The sequence below is a fragment of the Rhincodon typus genome, chromosome 8, assembly GCF_021869965.1.
Source record: "Rhincodon typus isolate 14 chromosome 8, sRhiTyp1.1, whole genome shotgun sequence".
Classification (NCBI taxonomy): domain Eukaryota; kingdom Metazoa; phylum Chordata; class Chondrichthyes; order Orectolobiformes; family Rhincodontidae; genus Rhincodon; species Rhincodon typus.
Genome location: NC_063339.1, coordinates 90,426,713 through 90,449,650, shown reverse-complemented (window position 1 = coordinate 90,449,650; position 22,938 = coordinate 90,426,713). Strand labels below are relative to the sequence as shown.

At 43.3% G+C, this 22,938-nt stretch overlaps 1 protein-coding gene across 1 annotated transcript; it reads right to left on the bottom strand.

The window, feature by feature from the left end:
* Nucleotides 1-2,445: 2,445 nt before the first annotated feature.
* LOC125483639 (probable G-protein coupled receptor 139) lies at nt 2,446-22,008 on the bottom strand. The gene is made up of 2 exons (XM_048599696.1): nt 21,828-22,008; nt 2,446-3,353 (listed from the first exon to the last, which is right to left on the bottom strand). Exons 1-2 carry the CDS (start codon nt 22,006-22,008, stop codon nt 2,446-2,448), a joined length of 1,089 nt encoding a protein of 362 aa, XP_048455653.1.
* Nucleotides 22,009-22,938: the final 930 nt, after the last annotated feature.

The following is a 22,938-nucleotide window of genomic DNA, read 5'->3' as shown; positions in this document are numbered from 1 at the left end:
CTGCCTCCACTTTTTCTATTCCCTCCATAATCTTATATGTTTCTATAAGATCTCCCCTCATTCTTCTGAATTCCAATGAGTATAATCCCAGTCTACTCAGTCTTTCCTCATAATCCAACGCTCTCAACTCTGGAATCAACCGAGTGAATCTCCTCTGCACTCCCTCCAGTGCTAGTATATCTCTTCTCAAGTAAGGAGACCAAAACTGCACACAATACTCCAGATGTGGCCTCACCAGGACCCTATACAGCTGCAGCATAGCCTCCCTGTTTTTAAACTCCATCCCTCTAGCAATGGCAGACAAAATTCCATTTGCCTTTTTAATCACCTGCTGCACCTGCAATCCCACCTTCAGCGATTCATGCACAAGGACACCCAAGTCCCACTGCACAGCAGCGTGCTGCAAATTTTACCATTTAAAACATTGTCCATTTTGCTGTTATTCCTACCAAAATGGATGACCTCACACTTATGAACATTGTACTCCATCTGCCAGACCTTTGCCCACTCACTTACACTATCTAAATCCCTCTGCAGACTTCCAGTGTCTTCTGCACACTTTGCACTACCACTCACCTTAGTGTCATCTGCAAATTTTGACACACCACACTTAGTCCCCAACTCCAAATCATCGATGTAAATTGTAAACAATTGACGTCCCAACAGTGATCCCTGAGGCATACCACTAGCCACTGACCACCAACCAGAAAAACACCCATTTACCCCTACTCTTTTCTTTCTACTGGTCAACCAATCCTCTATCCATGCCAATACATTACCTGCAACTTTATCTTATGTAGCAGCCTTTGGTGTGGCACCTTGTCAAATGCCTTCTGGAAATCCAGATACATCACATCCATAGGTTCCCCATTGTCCACCATGCAAGTGAAGTCCTCAAAGAATTCCACCACATTAGTTAAACATAACCTATCCTTCATGAACCCATGCTGGGTGTTCCCAATGGGACAATTTATATCCAGTGAATCTGCCGTGAATCAATTTCCTGCCCTACATTCCCCGTAACACGGCCTGTGAACCCATGCCCACTGTGTTCCCCTTGCAACAGCCGGTGAAACCATGCACACCCTGTTCTCCTAGCAATGGGCTGTGATACCACCCCAACTCTCTTCCCGTGCAAAAGCCTGTTAACCTATCCATATTCTGATCTCATTGCAATGGCCTTTAGAACCGATCACCCGTCTGCTCGCCTAGCAACGGCCTATGAACCCATCCCGACTCGGTTGTCCTTGCTACGTCCTGTGAGCCCATCTCCACTCCTTTCTCCCAGCAACGGCCTATGAACCCATCCCCACTCTGAACACCAAGCAATGGCCTGTGAACCCATACCCACTCTGTTCCTCTAGAAACCGCCTGTGAACCCATCCCCATTTTCCCTCCGGCAACGGCCTGTGAACCTATCCCAAATCTATTCTCCGAGCAATGGTTTAGAACCTATCCCCTATTCAGAGCTTAGAGCAATGGACTGTTAATCTATCATCTGTCAGTTCGCCTAGTAATGTCATGTGAACCTATCCCCCAGGAACAGCCTATGAACGAATCCCTAGTTTGTACCCCCGAACAAAAGTCTGTGAATGCATTCCCATTCTGTTGTCCGAGAAGCAGCCTTTTGAACCCATTCCCAGTCTATTGCCCAATCATGGTCTGTGAACCCAACCCCACTCTGGTATTGTAACAAATGGCTATGAGCTGGTTCCCACTCTGTTCCCCTAACAATGACCTTTTGAACTCACCCCAATCTGTTGACCTTTCAACGGCCTGTGAACCAAAATGTACTCTGTTGTCCTAGCAACGGAAGATATGTAGAGTCTGAGGCAAGTGGAACACAGGTAGTTTGACAGGTAGAGAATCTGCAGGAGTGAGAGACTGTGAAGAAGAATGGCAGAGGGAAGGACATTGTAAAAAGCACAAACAATGGAGGAGGAATGAGAGATAGGGACATTATGAGAGTGGGAGGAAGATGTGGAGGGAGAGGTAATGAGAGAGAGAGAGAGATGGATTCTGCATAGGCTTGGTCAGAGTGGGTTACCCAGAGGTGAATGCAAGAACAGAGTGATTTAAACAAAACTCTTGAGTTCGGCCCCAGTCCCCTCCCCTTCCCTGAGGACTAGGACTTGGGGCTGAGACTGTCTCTCTCCAGATCAGCTTCTCCAACACAAAGACAAACAACAATATAGTTCACTCTGCTGCTTGACACTTTTTAATGAACATTTTTATTATTTACAAATTGAAGTGATAGATACAGTCAGTGGAATGGTGCGTTTTCTCACTGACCCCTAAGCTGAGAGGAACATTGAAATGTGTTCCTTTAACCCTGTGGGGAATAACGTTGGACAAAACAGCTTCGCCCTCAGTCTGTTGCATAGGTGACCGGCTGCTTCATTGCTGAAACATTAAACTGAAATGAGAACATCCTGAATGAATTGTTTAATGAGTGAATTTGATTGATTGGTGAATTTGGTTAAAGGGATGTTTCAGCACATTCTTCAGCTGCTGTCTGAACTTCGTCTGGGTCACGGCATAAATCGCAGTGTTTGTGCAGCAACTGAGGAGCTGCAGCATGAATCCCAAATCCTGCACGAAGTTGTCTAGATGCACAGCCTGATATCCAATATTCCACATCCGGTACCAAATAGAAAATAGCATTAATGTCGACCACAACAGGATGAAATTGGCCGAGATCACAAACAGTAAAATGATGGACTTTTTTCGATTTTGCATTTCTGTGTCACACTGACCGTCCCCATTGATGTGAGCTCGGAGTCTCCTGCGGGCTCTGCTGGTCACTAAAATGTGTCTGACGGTGAAAACATTGAGAAGCAGAATCAGGAGAAATGGGAGAGCTGGGTTTAGAATGTGGTGGAGGAACTCGATTGTGGCCCAGACATGAGAGGAATAAACATCGACTGTTACATAACAAAACCAGGGGAGGTACAGCAGCTGATAGCGAGCTGTGAGCATAAAATACCAGAAAATGTTCTTTAAACAACTCAGCACAGTCACTGTTCCCAGAACCACAGCCGCCGTTTTCTCGCTACAATATTTACTTTTCAGCTTTTGGCAACAAATGGCAACAAATCGATCAAAGGTGAAAGTGACGGTGAACCAGACAGAACAGTCAGTGGCTGCATAAAGCAGGACGGCGTGGATATTACACACGGGGATGGAGAACAGGAAATCAAACTGTTCGTCATAAACAATGGGAATTTGTCTCAATATCAGGTCGAAAATAATGACCAGTAGATCTGCCACTGCCATGGCCCCCAGGTAACGTCTGACACATGGAGACAATCCACAATCTTTATAAAGCAGGACGTAGATCGTCACTACGTTAACTGTGAGGAAGGAAAACAATTAAAATATATATCAGCCTGGAGGCACAGTTACCAGTTTGATTGAGGACTCAGTGACATTTTGAAATGTAACACTGATTTATTGAAAAAAAAGAAGCTGAAATAACAAATAGTAAGATCTCAATTTTTTTACAAGGAATGTGACGTAAATTACACGAAACTCTCCCTCCCTAAAGACACAAACGCACATCCATAAGAACAGATGATTTCTAGAACATTCCCACACACTCGATCATTACAGAGTCCTGAAGGATTCTCTCCCAGTTCCTTGAAAACAAACGGAGGTTGGAAATTTCTGTCTTTTCGTCTAAATTCTCGTCAATTATCGGTTGTGAACTCAGAGAAAATGTATTAACCTCTTTAACTGCCTGAGGGGATTTTGAAACAGTGTCTCCTTCTCCCTGGAGCGGGATCTTTTTCCTCGGGATCTTGTCTTTTGTTCAATTAACTGATGTCCGGCCGTTTACAAATAATGTCGGTTACATAATGTTCCAGAGAATGTCGGTTATAGAATGTTTCGCAGAATGTTGGTTACAGAATGTTCCGGGGAATGTCAGTTATAGAATGTTCCGGGGAATGTCGGTTATAGAATGTGATGGAGTCATAAAGATTCACATCACTAAGGCCCTTCTGTCCATCAGTTTTGGTGAGATCCACTCAGCCTCGCGTTGGAAATCTCTCCCCAAACTCAACTCAACTGGCATTTCGCACAAAAAAAAAGATTAAAACAATACCTTCATCATTTGATGGAAGGTCCTCATACAAATATCATCCCTTATTCAGAGATCTCCCCCACCTCCTTTTCATTTCGTGTAACACTTCTGAATACAAAACATCTTGGATATTTAGTTCCCAATAAAGAGGGAAACATTTCCATCATAACATTGGTAATGAAGAGAGATTACCAGACTTAGCGATAAAGTGTGTACTAGAGTTTTCACTCTGACCCGTTCAGACATCGGGAGTGTTGCTCCATCTCCCTGATGGTCTGCTCCCTGAAGTTCCCATTGAACCCATTGCTCTCACCACACACGGGATATTTTGATGTGGTTGGTTGGAGGTGGGGTGTGGTGAGTGGGAGGGGATATTGAACCACGTATCAAGGGAGTGACCTTTATCCGACAGGCCGTCCTATATTTCTACACGGAGACCCGAAGACGATGGGAATAGCTGCCTGCTTCTGAATGAAGAGGGTATTCACCAACATGATGTACTGTGCATGGTCACACTGTAAATTAATGGAGTGAGAGTCTTTAGGGCCTAATCATAAAAATGTGAACAGAAATAAAAGGCATTGCCAGATCAGCTGAAGTGGTCAGTTATCTCACATTCTCAATCCACCTCACAGAACCAGCCCAGACACCACAAACCCAGATGAGATATTTGTTCAGCCTGGACCACTGTGGAAACCAGGCCAGGATACTGCTCAATACAACCCGGCAATCTGTCCAGAGTGGGATACTGTGAAGGCCTCACCAGTCAACTAGATATCATTCCAGCACGGGGAACTGTGCAGACCACACCAGTGCATTGATTGAGAACTCGGACTGGATGCCTGTCCAGTGTGGAGAGCTGTGCAGACCATACGAGTGCCTTGATCGATAAATACGGACCAGGTATCTCTCCAGCACGGGGGGCTGTGAAGTGAACACCACTGAACTGATCTGTAAACCCAGAGCAGTTACCCTCCCAGCGTGTAGATCTGTACAGACCACCCCAGTGCAGTGTTCGGTAACGCTGTGTTAAATCACTGCCCAGCCTGGGGAAACTTGCAGCCCATTGTTAGAATCTAACAATAATTTGTCTCAGTGTCATTGAGTGTGACAGAGGGATAGTCTGCAGGAGGCCGAGCTAGTTTTCTGATGCTATCTTATCAAACTCCCCTCATTATCGACCTACCCCAGCACATGCCATTCCTCTTATTTAATGCCAGCCTGATTCTCCCACCCATCATGGAGGTAATAGTTCCCATCGCCTGGATGGCCCAGCTATTCCATTATCCATGGCGCAGGTGCCACCTTTAAAAGGCCAATGGGCACACAGTTGACCTTTCTTAATTCGGAGACGCCCTGCACGGTTTATCCCGAGACTGGCAGATACGGGGAAATTGTACCACGATTTGTCGAAAGGGGCATGGAGGTCCTGGTGGATGGGCTAGTATAGAGAAGAACCATTCTCATCCCAGAGGAGTCCAACCCACCAGAACCATCAAGCATGGTCTGAGCTCACCACCCAGCTCAGTGCAGTATCTGCTGTCTGCAGAAATGCCCAGCAATAAAGGACAGGCATCAGTAACCTTCCCCGCTCGGCCAGGATAAGTGTCACCGTGTTCTCTCTGCTCTCTCTCTCTTTCTCTCTCATGCCTCCGCTACTCCCCTACACTGAAAACAGTGCATGGATTCAACACTGTTGACTGGCTCACTCCAGCCACCTCACCATTTCCCCCCCACCTACACCATCACTAAGAGCAGGACCATCCACTTTGACCCTCACTCGCTTCCTCCCTTTCTCTCATTCCAGGAGAAACAGCCTGGAATAGGACAGAAAGGGCCAAGCCGGGTGGTGGAGTGTCCGACGTCAGTTCCCTCACCCACCTCCCCCCACCATGCGGAGAGGACCCTGGTACGAGCCGGAGAGAAACGTGTGTGGAAATTCCAAAACATCCATGTCCCACCAACTGAGTGAGGAGCAATGCTCAGTGAAGGGTAAATCTCACTTTAAACCCACTGTCAGTTCCATTTCCACCTGGCACAGCTTAGAAACCGTGTCCCTGACGCGATCTCCTTTTTATATCGAGCCGGTACAAATGGAATCCCCACGGTCTCGGTGGGCAGGAGCGTGGGCTCAGAGCACATCGTCTTCACCAGCTCCCAGGAAGACGGTACAGAGTGTCCCTTCTGCACCTCCTCCTGTAAACAGTTCAGATACTGAAGCTAAGGCTATGATAGTTATTACTGTCCCCAATTGCCTTGACATCTTCAATAATACAGCATTGAAATTGTCATAGAGTCACAGCCCCCATGGAACAACTGCAATACTGTCACACTCAGTATTTTGCAGTGAGCAAGTACTGATATACTCTGACAGAGTGAGTCAAATAATGAAATGCTGTCAATGGAGAAACAGAAATCCTGACACACACCAGGCGGAGTGAATGAAATATTGACAAACCACAGAGCAAGTGAAATCCTGATAGGCTCCCCTTATCTGTGTCAGTATTGGTGTATTTGTGTGTGTATCTGTGTGTCTCTGTGGTGTTTGAAGTGTTGCAATGCCACCCTCTGCTGGTCTCCACACGCCACTGCACAGGGAGCGGCAGAGGATGAGAACCATCAGAACTGGGTGGGCGGGAGGGAACTCACACCATCCAAACTAATTTCATATTTATGTACTTACCTAAATGTATTTTAAAAGTTGTAACTGCATCCACTCCCACCACTTCCTCTGGAAGTTCATTCCACCCACAAACGACTCTCTGTGGAAAATAATTACCCCTTATGTCTTTTTAAAATCTTTACTACTCTAAACTTAAAAAAAAACTCTCTTAATCATGAAATCTTTCACCCCAGGGAAATACATCTGTCATTCAACATACCTGACCCCTCATGATTTCATAAGCCTCTATAAAGTCACCCCTCAATCTCCAACTCTCCAGTGAAAAAGTCCCAGCCTATCCAGCCTCTCCTTATAACTCAAACTATCCATTCCCAGCAGCATCTTCGGAAATGACTTCTGAAGCCTCTCCTGCTTAATGTCACAAACTCAAAGGTCTAAGCAATGAAGGCAGCGTACTAAATGCTTTCTTAACCACCTTGTCTATTTGTGTCTCTCTTCTATAACACTACCAAAGGCCCTACTTTTAATCGTGTAAGTCCTGCCCTCATTTGTCTTACCAAAATGCAATATCTTGCATTTATCCAAATTAAACAGCATCTGCCATACCACAGCCCAGTGAGTGATATTCCCACCCACCAGACTATCCCTTCATGTTTTCAATGACCGTCCTCTCTCCAGAAGGCCTCCAAACTCCAGGTTTTATTTTTCCAAAGACCCTGAGCTTGGTTTGCCTTGTGCGGACAGGAGGAGGAGGGGTGTGGATAACAGACTAGCCAGTGGTGAGGAGACGCTGCAATATAATTTATTGCCTTGTAACATTTAATGGTTTTAGGGACAGGGCAGTCACACGTTAGAGGCGAGAGATAGTAATATGCAAGACGGTCTTTTGGGGCCGGAAATTATGCTCTTTCGTTGTCTCTGGTGTTCAGTAATTATATCTATTCGAGATCCTTCATCGTGCAGAGTGTGTCTGCAGGATCTCTTTCCCTAACAGAGCAGTCTACAGATAATAGTCATTGAACTGGAAATCATAGCCAAGCAACTAAAGATGTCAATAGTTTATCTCGATGGCAGAGCATATGCACTTAACATCCGAGAGTTGATGCAAATACCTTGAATTTGTTTAACAATAAAAAATGTTCCCTGTGTAAATCAGTAAAATTGACCAGAATTTAAGAAATCCAAACTTAGCTGAATGCTGGCACTTAAAACGTGACCTAATATCTGGACATGGTTTAGGTCTTGTGCAGTGTGTAGCGCCCATGCCACTGAGGCAGTGCGCTGGATTTGATTCCCATCCCTGAACCTGTGGTAATGTCCCAAGCTCTGGAACAGAAGTTCTGGATTCAAATCCTGCCTGCTGCAGAGGCGTGTGACAGCATATCAGAACAGGTTGATGAGCAAACACACAGGAGAATAATGTTGCAGATTCAGGGGCTATTGCAGAGTGGTGGTAGTGTCCGTACCTTTGGGCCCAAAGGTCTAGATTCAAATCTCACAGAGGCGTTTCATAATATATCTGAACAAGTTGATTAAAATTATTTTAGAATTGTGACTTGATCGAGAAGGAAGTGGCATCAGTTCTGAATTTCAGGATTTTGCCACGGAATGACAGAAAGCATAGCCATTCGTGTTGACTGGAGTAGAATTTGCAACTTATAGATGTTTGTAAAATCATAAAGGCATGGGCAGGGTGAATAGTCAACATCCTTTTTCCAGAGTAGGGGTGTCCAAAATTAGAAAGCATAGGTTGAAGGTGAGAGGGGAGAAACTTAAAAAGGACCTAAGAGACAACCTTTCCACGCAGAGGATGATGCACATAAGGAACGAAGCGCCAGAAGAAGTAATGATGACAGCTAAAAATAGCATTTAAAAGGCATCTGGGTGTTGAGGTTGGTTGGCTCGCCGAGCTGGTTTGTTGTTCCGCAGACGTTTCGTTACCATGCTTGGTAACATCCTTAGTGTAGCCTCTGATGAACCGTCGGTATGTTTTGAACTCGAACACATTGAACTCGACTCCACAAAGGAAAACCGGAAGTAAGGCAATCCATCGCAACGGACCCCAGAGTTTAAAAACCAGGCGATAAAACACACCGACGCTTCATCAGAGGCTGCACTGAGGATGTTACCAAGCATGGTAACGAAACTTCTGCAGAACAACAAACCAGCTCGGCGAGCCAACCAACCTCAACACCCACAACCCGAGCCACAGATCTCCTCCAAAACTTTAGGCACCTGGGTAGGTATATAAATATGAAGGGTTTAGAGCGATATGGGCCAAATGTTGGTAAATAGGACTAGATTAATTTAGGATATCTGGTCGACATGGACAAGTTGGACTGAATGATTTGTTTCCATGCAATACATCTTTATGATTCATTCATTCAATTGATCCAGTTCTCTTTGTAATCTTAGATAACCTTCTTCCCTATCCACTATAAATCCAATCTTGGTGTCATCCGCAAACTTGCTTATTGTGCCTTCTGTAATTCACACCTATATCATTTTCATAAATGACAAACAAATGTAGATCCAGCACCGATCTCTGTGTTTTGCCGCTGGTCATAAGCTTCCACAACCACCCTGTCTACTGCCATTAAGCAGAAATACACAGTAATACACACACAGGCAGAAAGGGACACAGACACAGTTGTGTCTTTGAGACAGGGATAGATAAGTTTTGATTAATAAGCGGATCAAGTGTTCCATTGTTTAGGCAGCAGAATTGTGTTGAAAAACATGTCAGACATGATCGAACAGCAGAGCAGTCTGCTCCAATGTCTTATGCTCTATGGTCTTAGGGCATCAGGAATATTTTCCCACGAGAGCAGTGGAGGCTGAGATTGATAAATACTTTACTGAACAGGGTCATTGGGAATGTGGGATAGGTTTGAGGGGCTGAATGGTCACATCTGCTCCTATTTGTTGTGCTCTTCAAAGAGGAGGTGACTTGCTGTGAGGTTAACACACTTTAAGGAGTCTCCTAATTAAGATTGAGATAAGGATAATGCTTTCTCTATAATATTGTGCTATCTTTAGCGTTGTCATGCCCAGGGAACATTGAAGATTCAGTTATTGAAGATATTCAATGCTGACCTCAACTGACCTTTGATGATCAGCAGAGTCAATATTTATGGGGAATTAACAGGAAGTGGTGTTCAGCCATAAACAAATCAGCCATGATCTTTAGAAATTGAGCAGCAGGCTCGAGGGTCCAAATGGCCAACTGCAGGTCCTATCTGATATGTTGTTATCTCACTCCATCGTTCGAGAATGTTATAGAGGTAAAGGAAGACCCATTCAGCCAGTCAGGATCACGACAGATAGAAGGAGACCCTTCTGCCCCTCGAAGGAGTTACATCGGAATAGAATGAAATATTCAGTCATAGATTCGTAGAGATATACAGCATGGAAACAGATCATTTGGTCCAACTCATCCATGTTGTTCAGATATCCTGAATAAATCTAGCCCCATTTGCCCGCATTTGGTCCATACCCCTCTCAACCCTTCCTTTTCATATACCCATCCAGATGCCTTTTAAATGTTGCAATTGTACCAGCCTCCACCACTTCTTCTGGCAGCTCATTCCATACACGCACCACCCTCTGCATGAAAATGTTGCCCTTTAGGTCACTTTTAAATCTTTCCCCTCTCACCTTAACCTATGCCCTCTTGTTTTGGACTCCCCCACCACGCCGAAAAGACCATGACTCTTTACCCTGATTTACCATGATTTTATAAACCTCTACAAGGTCACCCCTCAATGACAATTGTTTATTTTATCGTGTAGCGACTGCAGCAATTTTTCCACACTGCACCCACAGCCAAAAATGACATTAATCATTAAGATTATCTGTATTGGCGGTGCTGTTAAAGGGACAAAAGTAAACCAGGCCAACAGGAAATTTTGCCTCCTCCTCAATACGTGTCTGGGGAAAATTGAGCAGCTGATTGAGAGGGCAGACAAGATTTATTGCTGCAGCTGAAAGACATCATGTTTGACAGTGCAGCGTTCTACTCAAGAGTTAGTCTATATTCTGTGCTTGTCCTTTAATCTCTCAAGAATCAGGATCATTGACAGTTCTACCTCTGCCTGATGATCTGACAACAGATGGCCCTAACAGTGTATTGCTGAGCTCAGAATCACCTCGACAACCAGCTACACACCACAGGAAGAGGCCATACGACGTTTCTAGGCTGCTACACTGGAAAAGGGAGCCCTGGTTCGCTAAAATTAAATACAGAGTAGAAATAATGACTTACTTTTACATTGGAAAGTTGTACCTAATGGAATTCCTCAGGGACCAGTGTGAGATCATCAACAATTTACGATCTAGATTAACAATTTGGATGAAGGGCTGATTGGATTGGAGCTTAACTTGTAAGTACACTCGGCCAGTCATCCAATAAGATGTCAAGTGGAGGCAAAGCATCTATAACGGGATATAGACAGGGGATGTTAGTGAGCAAACCTTCGACAAAGAAAATAAAACAGTATAATGTGGGTTATGGGAAGATTTTGTTTTGTGGAAAGGATAAAACAAATACAGAGGGATTTGTATCTCCTGGTACATGAATCTAAGAAAGTTAGTCTGAAGATGCAGCAAGTGAGTTGGAAAGTAAATGGAATGATGTTGTTTCTTGCAAAGAGTGTCAGGTATGATCTCAGGGATGTTTTTCTGCATCTGTACAGGGCATTGCTGAGACCACATCTGATGCACTGTGTGTAATTATGAAGCCCTGAACTGGAAAAAAAAAAGGCAACTGCCTTCAAAACTTTTCAAAGATGTTTCTCTTTACTCACTCCTGGGATGAAGGCATTATGTTATGGACGATTGACAGTTTAAGCCTGAGAATGAGAGATGTTCTTATTGACCACATAAGATCTTGAGGAGAGTGTAGCTGGTGAATACCTGATGGATATTTCCTCTTTTATGGGAGAATATAACTGGGGAATATTTTAAAAAGTTCTGAGGAAGGTTCCCTGGACCTGAAACATTAATTCTGATTTGTCTTCACAGATGCTGCCAGGTCTGCTGAGCTTTCCGAGTAATTTCTGTATTTGTTTAAGAGTAAAACATGTTCATTTTAAAACAGATATTGTGAAGACATGAAACATTTTATTTTTAAATTACACAAGCACATATAAACCTATCTTCAAATCAAGTGGAGCCATTTATTGCTAAAGAAATGGCTGTATGTCCCACAACAGCAATGATGAACCTACATGGAGCAGGGAATGTGGTGGAATTATACAGTTCAGACAATGTTCAAGGAGACCTCACGTGGCCCACTTTGGGGGTGGGATAACATTATTGTGTGATTCAACTCAGAGAGGGAAAAAAATGTAAACTGCCTGAAAAACAATGGCCTATTTCTCCTTCTCTCTTTCCTTGTTCCACTTCACAGCAATTAATGCGAGCTGAACACCCATCAGTCATCTTTACCACTCATGGAAGATTCCTAACAAGGATTCACTGGAATCTCCCACTGCCTGAAGCAAAGGGAATTCAGCCAAATCTAGCTGTTCCAGTAAGTAATCCCATTGCCAGCAATTTGTCTGAGCAGCATAACATTCTGGACAAAATCTCAATTTTCCTTTCATCATGAGTTCAATGATTATGCGGACATAGATCATTCAAATGAATACAGCAGAGATTTTGTTTTTCAGGTTGTCATTAAATGTAAGTGTGTGTATGTGTGTGCCTGTGTGTGCGCGTTTGCCTGTGTTTGTGTGTTTGTGTGTGTGTGTGTGTGTGTGTTTGTGTGTGTGTGTGTGTCAGCATTTTAAGAAATAGAAAATATCAATGTACATATTGCAACATCCAAACTGTTTTTCATTCATATTTCCATCATAGTTTGAGTAACCTTGTTTTGGTCATAAACGTGTTATTTTAGCAGATAAAAGAAAACTGCCAAACTTGACCTATATCATCGGCCACATCATCAACCTGGTTACATTTAAAATTTGTTGTGACCATTAGAGGAGTGGGACTAGAAAAGGAAACAGTGACCCGACAAGCCAAGGAACTATAGACCAATGAGCCTAACATCAGTGATGGGTAAGTTGTTGGAGGGGATTCTGAGGGATAGAACTTAAACGCATTTGGGAAGGCAAGCATTGATTAGGGATATTCAGAATGGCTTTGTGAAATGGAAATCATGTCTCAATAATTTGATTGAGTAATTTGAAGACGTGATAAAGAAGATTGATGAAGGCAGTGTGGCAGGCGTTGTTTGTATGGACTTCAGCAAGGTGTCCACTAAAGTTCTGACTGTCAGACAGATTAGTAAAGTTAGGTCACATGGTATTCAGGGGGAGCGAGCCAATTGAATTCAAAATTGGCTTGAAGGGAAAGAATTGTTATCCAGGCTGGAAGCCTGTGACCCAGTGGTGTGCCACAAGTATCAGTGCTGAGTTCAAGGCGTTTCATCATTTTCATAAAGGATTTGGAATTGAATATCAGAGGCAATGGTTGGTAAGTTTGCAAATGATATCAAGGAGAGGTGTAGTGGACAGTGAGGAAGATTATCTCACAGTACAACAGGACTTTGATCAGATAGGCCAAAGCAGTGGCAGATGGAGTTCAATTTAGATAAATGTGAGGTTTTGCATTTGGGAAGGTAAAGTGGAGCAGAACTTATACAATTAATGATAGGGTCCGAGGTAGTGTTTACTAGTAAAGAGACCTTGAGGTGCAGGTGCACAGTTCCTTGAAATTGGAGGAGCAGGTAGTCAGGATAGTGAAGAACATACTTGGCATGCTTGCCTTAATCCGTCAGATCAGTGAGTGTAAGAGTTGGAATGGCATATTTCACTTGTACAGAACGTTGGTGAGGCCACTTTAAGAATACTGTGTGCATTTCGGTTGGGTCTGCTAAAGGAAGGAAGTTGTTAAACCTGAGAGGGTGTAGAAAAGATTTACAAGAATGTTCCAGCACTGGAGGGTTTGAGCTGTAAGGAGAGGATGAATAGGTGGAGGCTTTTTTCCCCTGGAGTGTCAGAGGCTGAGGGGTGACATTGTTGAGGTTTATAAAATCACGAAGGGCATGGATCATATTAATAGCCAAGGTCTGTTTCCCATGATAGGGGTGTGCAACGTAAAGAGCATAATTTGCAGATGAGAGGGGAACGATTTCGAAGAGACCTTAGGGGGACAACTTTTTTTTCACACAGGGAGTGGTGTGTGTATTGAAAGTGCGATCAGAAGAAGTGGTGAAGCTCATACAATTACACATTTAAAAAGAATCTGGATGGGTACATGAATCGGAAGGGTTTAGACAGTTATGGACCGAATGCTGGCGAATGGGAATCGATTAAATGAGATATCTGGTCAGTGTAGACAAGCTGGACTAAAAGGCGTGTTTACGTGTTGTATGATTTTCTGATTCTATAAGATGGACGAGGAGAAATTCTAAAATTCTTTGGAGTAGAAGTTTCTTCCCCAGAAGTCTATGATGCCTTCCTGTTTACATTTATTCAAAGCTGAGTTAGTGAAATATTTGACAGACGTTAACCAAAACACAATTTATTTGAACCCTCTATTTAAGATACAATCAGGGAAAGAGGAATTTAGAATAATCTAAGTCTATTGGAAAACTTAACAGCATAATACTTACAGCAACTGTTACTCATACCCTTCGGCAAAAAAGAAAAATCAGACACAGATTCTCGGATGCAGTTCTCCAAGCCAGGAGGGGAAAAAATAAAAAAAATCATTCAGAGAAAATTCAGCAGCCAGGAGACATGCAATGAAATTTCCAACTCTGTTTTGAGACCCCAACAGCTTCTGTTGCTACTGAAAAACCAAAACCCAGAAATTCAAATCTGAGAGAGCTGGCCACGCTCATTTAGGCTGCATTTTTAAAAAAAAAGGTATCCAAAGCTCTTTCCTCAAGTGGTCTTAAATAGCCAGCTTTACACTTCTCGTTCAGTCTCTCCCTTAAAAGAAACCATGACGAAATAACCTCTTAAAGTTACAGCTTTGTCACACTAGTTAGCACATCGAGCTGTTAAACAGGAACCAGGGGTAGCCCAATCAGGCCCTTAGCCCTGTCAAACAGGTCGAGGAAGATGTTCAGCCCCTTGAGTCACTTATGTACGAACTGGAGAAGGCTATTCAGCCCCTCGAGTCACTTACACAAAAACAGAATGAGGTAGCTGATGCTCCAACATTTCAAAATAATGGAGCAGAGGCTGCACAGATAGTCTGCTCTACATTGTTCCTTGTGCCTCATTTGTTCATGGTACACATGTGGTAATTTAATGCAGTTTCCTAGCAGTAAAGATGGAAGCTTAAGTTTTGTGCAGAATCTCAAGAAGCATCTTCAGAGAAGACAGACTTGTGCTCTCTATGGAGATTAGAATCTGGTGGGAATGGCGAGTTACAGAAGTAATGTATTATGGCTACTGTCGGGATTGTGAACGACATGACGTTCAGTGCAAGGTTACACATTAATGTGGGGAGAGCTCATTCAGAGTCTGTACCTCTTTCTCAATCGACATTTGGTTCTGCAGAGGCACATAAACGATTAGGAATGCCATATCCTTGGTAAAATATGGAATTTATCGCGCTAATAATTTTTTTTGAGCATAAGTGATCGCCACCAACATTCAAATTTTAATGCAATCATCTTCTGTTGTCTCAGAACGCTGCAGATTGAACACTCAGTTTCTTCACTTTCTCCTCATGGTACCATCATCTCGGGGATTGGACTGGTGATACTTATTTGTACAGTGTCTCCGGCAAGGAGATCATCACTTACAAGGAGATCAAATTTGTCACAATGCCCCGAAATACTCTCTCATCAAGGCTGTCCAAGTGCAGAAAGATGACTTTACTTATGTACTTGAATCATCTTACAATGAAGGACAACATACCATTTACTGCTCTCATTAGTGACACCCCTTTATGTACTATTATTGCTGACTCATGACTAAGGACATGCAAGTCCTTTTGAAGAACAACACTTCCCAGCTTTGCACCATTTAATCAATGCAAAATGAGATGTATGCTATTTCTGGCTACATCCAAATTGGTTGTATGCTTTTCAGATTGCTGCGATCCAAACACTGATACATGTGATACCACATGTGATACCACATGAGCAATTGCATTCAGTATGGAAAAGGGTGCTACTGTCTGTATTGTCTCAACTAAACAATTCTTAATCTGTGTACTATATTCCCCCTTATCCCTGGATTCCAACAATATTACTCACCTCTGTGCAACCATATTAAAAGTATTCTGTAAATTCAAATACACCACTCCCACTGGTCCTTATTTGTGGAAGCCTCAATTATTATATACATATTACTCAGTCACACATATACTGCACAAAGTACCACAACAAACAGGAATCGCCAAAACATATAGGGAAGAACATCGACATCTGTCGATAATCTAGTAAACTCTCATTTTACATCTCCTCTTCCATATTCTCTCTCTCCCTTTCCCCCTCTCTCATTCATATATTACATATATCTAGTTAATAAATCCTCTAATCGTTATCCATGTCCTCACTCAAAACTCCCTCTTCCAGTTTGCAACTATTGCTCACTTCGATGTGACACGATTATAATTGAATAATGTGAGTACAAAGACATGAGGGAGGAACTGGCCAGAGTTAATTGAAATGGAAGCTGAGCAGGGATGGCAGTGTAGTAGCAATGTAAGGGGTTTATGGAGATAATTAGGACACGCGTGAAACTTGTGGATGCCTCAATTTACACAAACTCCACAGATTTATCAAAGATGACTTCCCTTTCCTGAATCTAAGTTGACTTTGCCAAGTCATTTCATGATTCCCCCAGTGTCCAGTTTCCACAATCCTCATAAAACATTCCAATATTTTCCTCATAACTGACATCAAGTTGCCCAATATTTAGTATTTTTATTTTTGTTTTCCCTCCCACTCCTGTTTTTAGAGTTACAACTGCTATTTTCCAGTCTGTAGGAAGCAGAAGTTCCATAATCTAAAGAATTTTGAAAGGTAATCAATGATTCTGGTTGGTTGGTCCGCCGAGCTGGTTCGTTGTTCCGCAGACATTTCACTACCTTGCTGGGTAACATCATCAGTGCAGCCTCCGATGAAGCGCAGTTGTATTTTCCCGCCTGGTTTTTAACTCTGGAGTCCGTTGAGCTGAATTAACTCACTTCCGGTTTTCCTTTATAGAGGAGTGTATATGGAGTCGAGTTCTATGTGTTTGTTAATGACTTTCTTTGTGGAGAACCAGGCTTCTAGGAATCCCCGTGCCTGTCTCTGCTTTGCTTGTCCCAGGGTCTTGGTGATGTCCCAGTCAAATTGGTGGTATTTCTTATCCATGTGGACAGAGATGAATGAGTATTGGTCGTGTCTTTTTGTAGCCAATTGGTGTTCATGTACACTTGTTGTTAATTTTCTTCCTGTTTGTGCGATGTCGTGTTTGTCACAGTCTCTGCAGGGAATCATACAGATGACATTGGTCCTGTCCATTGTGGGAAATGGGTCGTTGGTTCGGGTGAGTTAGTTCCAATGTGTTCCTGATGTAAGGTAGCGTGATGAATGTGTCGGGGCGCGTAGTATCTTCCGAGTGTTGTTCGTGTAGGCTTCTTCTGACCCAGTCTTTTGGATATCCATTATCTTGGAAAACCTGGAAGAGGTACTCTTCTTCTTCTTTTCGCGTAGTTCTGTGCTGCTGCAGTATGTTGTTGCCCGTTTAAATAGTCATAGAGTCCCTGCAGTGTGGAAACAGGCCCTTCGGCCCAACAAGTCCACACCGACCCTATAAACACTCCAATACGAAGGAAAACCGGAAGTCAGGTAATCCAAATCAACAGACACCGCAGTTTAAATACCAGGCGGGAAAACACAACAGCACTTCATCTGAGGCTGCACTGATGATGATACCCACCAGGGTAATGAAACGTCAGCGGAATAACGAACCAGCTTCGTGAGCCAAACAACCACAACAGCATATGCCTCCTCTTTGGCCTCAACACTATTCCAGATTTCCCGTGATAACCATGGTTGAGCCACCTTCCCTGTTTTACTCTTACGCCAGACAGGGATGTACAATTGTTGAACTTCATTCAGGTGTTCTTCACATGTCTGCCTTTGCCTATCTCCCACCAACCCCTTAAGTATCTTTGGCCACCTCATCCCATTCAATGCATGCGACATACTGTCAAGTGAGCTTTAAGTTCTTGACCCTCTTCTCAGACTTAACTATGTCACTTGTTATGGACCATATCAGAAATCCCCCAAAAAATTTAAGTAGGTGGACTATATCCTAACTTTCTCTTATTTTAAAGGCAAATTTAAAGTGTCTCAGATGCCATACGACTGGTCAAGCTACTCGATGTTACTCAAAACACAATATATTTAAACACTGTAAACAAAATACAAACAAAGAAAGAGGAATTGAGAATAACTTAACTGAATAGTAGGTATAGCACCTATTAATAATTAACTGTTACAATACAGTGAAATCTCATCAATAGACCCCTTGGCAAAAAGGAAAATTCAGACACAGATTCTCACATGCAATTCTCCAAACCAGGACGAAAATAAAAGTCGTGAAAATTCAGAGAGAATAGCAGCCAAGAGAACTTCACCAAAACACCAACTCTTGAGACTCCAGTATCTTCTGATGTTACTGAAAGAAAAAACGGTAAAACAAAATCTGGATCTGTTAGAGGTGGCCACACCCATTCAGGCTGTTTAAAAAACCAACGGACTCCCAAACTGTTCACTCAAGATGTCTAATGCATCTAGTTCGGCACCTCTGCCTTATGAACTCTCTTCAAAATAAAAAGACAGGACAAAATAATCTCTTCAAGTGACAACATCGTCACACACTCTCCATCTTAAAGAAGAATTCTGTCATATTATGGTTACTCTTCCTCAAAGGATCTCGCAACGCAAGGTTGCCAATTAGTCCTCGTTCATTACACAATACTCAGTCGAGGATGACCTGCTCTCTAGTTGGTTCCTTGACATTTTGGTGGAGGAAACCATCCCTCATATATTCCAGAAAATCCTCCTCCATCGTATTGCTACCAGTTTGGTTAGCCCAATCAATCTGCAGATTGAAATCACCCATAATGATATTTGTACCCTTACTGCATGCATCTCTAATTTCCTGTTTGATACAGTCCCCAACCTCACACCTACTGTTTGGTGGTCTGTACCACTAAAGTCTTTTTTCCTTTGATGTTCTGCAGACCCACCCTTACAGATCCTAATCTCCAGACTAATGCCCTCCTTCACTGTTGTGTTAATCTCCTGCTTAACCAGCAACACAATCCAACCTCTCTTTCCTTTCTGTCCATCTTTCCTGAAAATTAAAATTCCATGGAACTTGAGTTCCCATCCTTGGTCACCCTGAAACCAGGTCTCCGTGATTCTAATTACGTCATACCCATTAATAACTATGTGCTGTTTATTCATCTACCTTATGATAAATTTTCCTCACACTGAGACTCAGGGTAATTTATTGCCCTTTTAGAATGTTGATATCATTTGCGACTTTTTAATTTTTGTCTTTGGTTTCTCTGCCTTCCACTCATATTTTCCCTCTTACAGCCTCCAAAAGCACTTCAAACACAAAATAACTCTCCACAAAATGGCCAATCCCAAAATGGCCGCTCTCCTCCAGCTTGTCTCCGTTTTAATCGTTGCTGAGTGGTCGCTGGTGACTGAGCTGACTCCTCCCAGAATCCTCCTCAGTCACTACTCAGCAGCGCCCTCTGAGAATGAAGACATTGCCAGATCAGCTGAAACAGTTCATCACATCGAATTCTGAATCTGCCTCATAGACGTGCCCAAGCAACATTACCGGGGACAAGATGATAGATTGGCACGGAAATCTGTGCAGACCATGCGAGTGTGTTGCCCAGCAAACTAGACTACCTGCCCAGCATGAGAGCATTGCAAACTTTTGCCAGTACTTTGCTGCTACACATGCACTAGATACTTGCCTAGCACCGGGAAATTTGCAGCCCCTGCTGTGAAAGGGGTCTCCATGTGTGTGTGTGTGTGTGTGTGTGTGTGTGTGTGTGTGTGTGTGTGTGTGTGTGTTTGGTGTGTGTGGTGTGTGTGTTGGCGGGGATGTTGTGGATAATTACACATGTAAAAATTGTTTGAGAGAGAACACGCATGGAGGAAATCAATTTAAATATGAACAACTTGCAGAGGTGTGGGTAATCGACAGAGAGACTGAGGGACGTTTCATGGACAGATGATTTGATGTGCTGAAAAATATTATAAAAAAGGGCATTTCCAGACCCAACACAACATTTATCAGTGCACATAGGAATGATGGGTGAATGGGATTTTGGTGTGAGTTCGGATACGAGACATGGATTATTGACTCACATTTTCTTCAGTAGGTTTGAAGCTGGGAATGTCAGCAGCAGATTAATGGCATGATTAAGACTGTATTTCATAGCTCAAGGTTCAAATAGCGAATGGTATGAGCCAGTGAACCATATTCTGTGGATTACATTAGTTAAAATGGGAATGATCAGGGTACAGTGATAAGAATTAGCTCATGACCAACAAGATTACCACTGTTGTGACTCGTCTATTTCAGCCTCCGATATCGGCCAGGGATGGGTTGGAGTCAGAGAAAGGAAATGGAGTTAGTAACCAGAACAGAAGACAGTGACCTCCATGCTCCCAGTATTTAAATAACAGTGCAGTGATGCAACGAATCGCGATTCACAACTGAAACTGATTCGGGCAACATAGAGACATGCAAGGAAAATTGCCAGAAACTAAGAGGGAGAAAGTAAATTAACAAGTTGACTGATGCAGTTAGTAGTGGTTTGCAGATTGAATATCTAAATTCAGCGTCTTAGCAGTTGAGAGTGAGGTGAAAGTGACAGCCCTTACTATGAAAGCTGCATTCGACCAAGTGTGGCATCAAGGAGCCCTGGCAAAACTGGAATCAATGGGTATCAGGGGGCAAACGCTCCTCTGGTTGGAGTCATACCTGACACATAGGAAGATGGTCGGCCTTGTGGGAGGTCAATCATCCCAGCTCCAGGACATCTCTGCAGGAGTTCCTCAGGTTAGTGTCGTTGGCCCAACCATCTTCAGCTGCTTCAGCAATGACCTTCCCTCCATCATAAGGTCAGAATTGGGGATGTTCGCCGACAATTGCACAATGTTCAGCACCATTCGCGACTCCTCAGATACTGAAGCAGTTCATGTTCACATGCAACAAGATCTGGACAATATCTAGGCTTGGGCTGACAAGTGGCAAGTGACATTCACGCCACACAAATGCCGGGCTATGACCATCACCAATAAGAGACAATCTAACCACCGCCCCTTGACATTCAATGGTGTTACCATCACTGAATCCCCCACTATCAACATCCTGGGGGTTACCATTGACCAGAAACTCAACTGGACTCACCACACTAACAGAGTGGCTACGAGAGCAGGTCAGAAGCTGGGAATACTGTGGCGAGTAACTCACCTCCTGAATCCTCAAAGCCTGTCCATCAATTACAAGGCACAAGTCAGGAGTATGATGGAATACTCCCCATTTGCCTGGATGAGTGCAGCCCCAACAACACTCAAGAAGCTTGACACCATCCAGAACAAACCAGCCCGCTTGATTGGCACTACATCAATAAGCATTCACTCCCTCCACCACCGACGCTCAGCAGCAGCAGTGTGTACTAACAACAAGATGCACCGCAGAAATTCACCAAAGATCACCTCCCAAACCCACGACCACTTCCATCCAGAAGGATAAGGGCAGCAGATATATGGGAACACCATCACCTCCAAGTTCCTCTCCAAGTCACTCACCATCCTGACTTGGAAATATATCACTGTTCCTTCACTGTCGCTGGGTCAAACCTCTGGAATTCCCTCCCTAATAGCATTGTGGGTCAACCCACAGCAGGAGGACTACAGTGGTTCAAAAAGGCAGCTCACCACCACCTTCTCAAGGTCAACTAGGAATAGGCAAGAAATGCTGGCCAGGCAGCGAAGCCCACATCCCACAAATGAATTTAAAAAATTAAATTAACAGTGGCAAGGTGTGTAGAGTAAATGAAAATTACAGCAATACCGCTATACACACTTTATGGAAATAATATCTGCGCAGTGAGACTTACCAGGAACACCAATGATAGCCAGGAAAGGATAATAAAAATATTGAATAATGTAAACTACAAGAAGTATCCGCAATGATAACGACGATTGATCATAATTTGTAGTAAGATACCAGACATACAAGGATAAAGTCCTGTCCAGAGTTGGATAATTCCAATCCGTTGTTATCAAATTTTGATCCATTGTTGGAACATTGCAGTCTAGTGTGCTCAGTTTCTGATCTCTTCCCCCCTTCTCTCTCTGGAGCTGCTGGTTCCTGTTGATGCAGGAGGTCATGCTCCTGCTCAAACTATGGGATAACACATTGAATGGAGCCCATTTATCACTCAAAGACGGACACCCTCCACTGGGATTAGAATCCATGGAGACCGACATTAATCACAGTCACTGAACAAACAGGTTCAGTTAACTCCTCCCTTACATCATTGTTTATCACAATAAAAGGGAGCATTTACTCGGTCTGGATGGAATGGATGAGGGTTGCTGAGGGTTGGACCATAAATGTTCCAATCTTTTTAACCTTTCTTCCTTGTATGTGGGAGTAGTGACAGAACACTGCAGGGTTGGATATGTCCCACCCTGTTTATAAAAGGAGACAGGGATAAAGTAACAGACCAGCTGCAAAAAAAAAAATGACTGCTGGGGAATTTTTTTAGCGACCATAAACCACGGTAACAATATTTACTGCCCATTGACTTTGTGTGATTCTACTCCTCGTCATAAGTGCCCTGTTATCAAATCCTTTCATACTCTTGAGACATCATTCAACACACTGAGACTGCCGCTCAGGAACAGACAGAAGCAATTTCTCCCCATGTGCCTGTTATGGAGGAATAGGAGGCGGCCATTTAGCCCACACAAGCCTATTACCACTGGAAAAATTGGAAAGCTGGAATGTTGGCACATTCTGCAAAGGGAATCATTCAAAACATAGAGAACTGTTGCAGCTGTTGGAGGTGTTGCTGAGAGGACACCTGGAGTATATTGTGATGTTTGTGTTTCTGTAATTGAGAAGGGAGGGACCTCCTTTAGATCCAGTTTAACAGCTGTTCATCGTCCAATGGTTGTTGCCTGATTTACTGTCTCGTGCCCGTTACAGAGGAGCAGGAGGAG

Excerpts from the sequence above, each read along its gene's own strand:
- LOC125483639 (XM_048599696.1), bottom strand. The coding sequence starts at position 22,008 with ATGGATCAAAATTTGATAACAACGGATTGGAATTATCCAACTCTGGAC. Across the intron at positions 3,354-21,827 it reads GGCTATCATTGGTGTTCCTG|TTAACGTAGTGACGATCTAC; the intron begins GTAAGTCTCACT and ends CCTTCCTCACAG.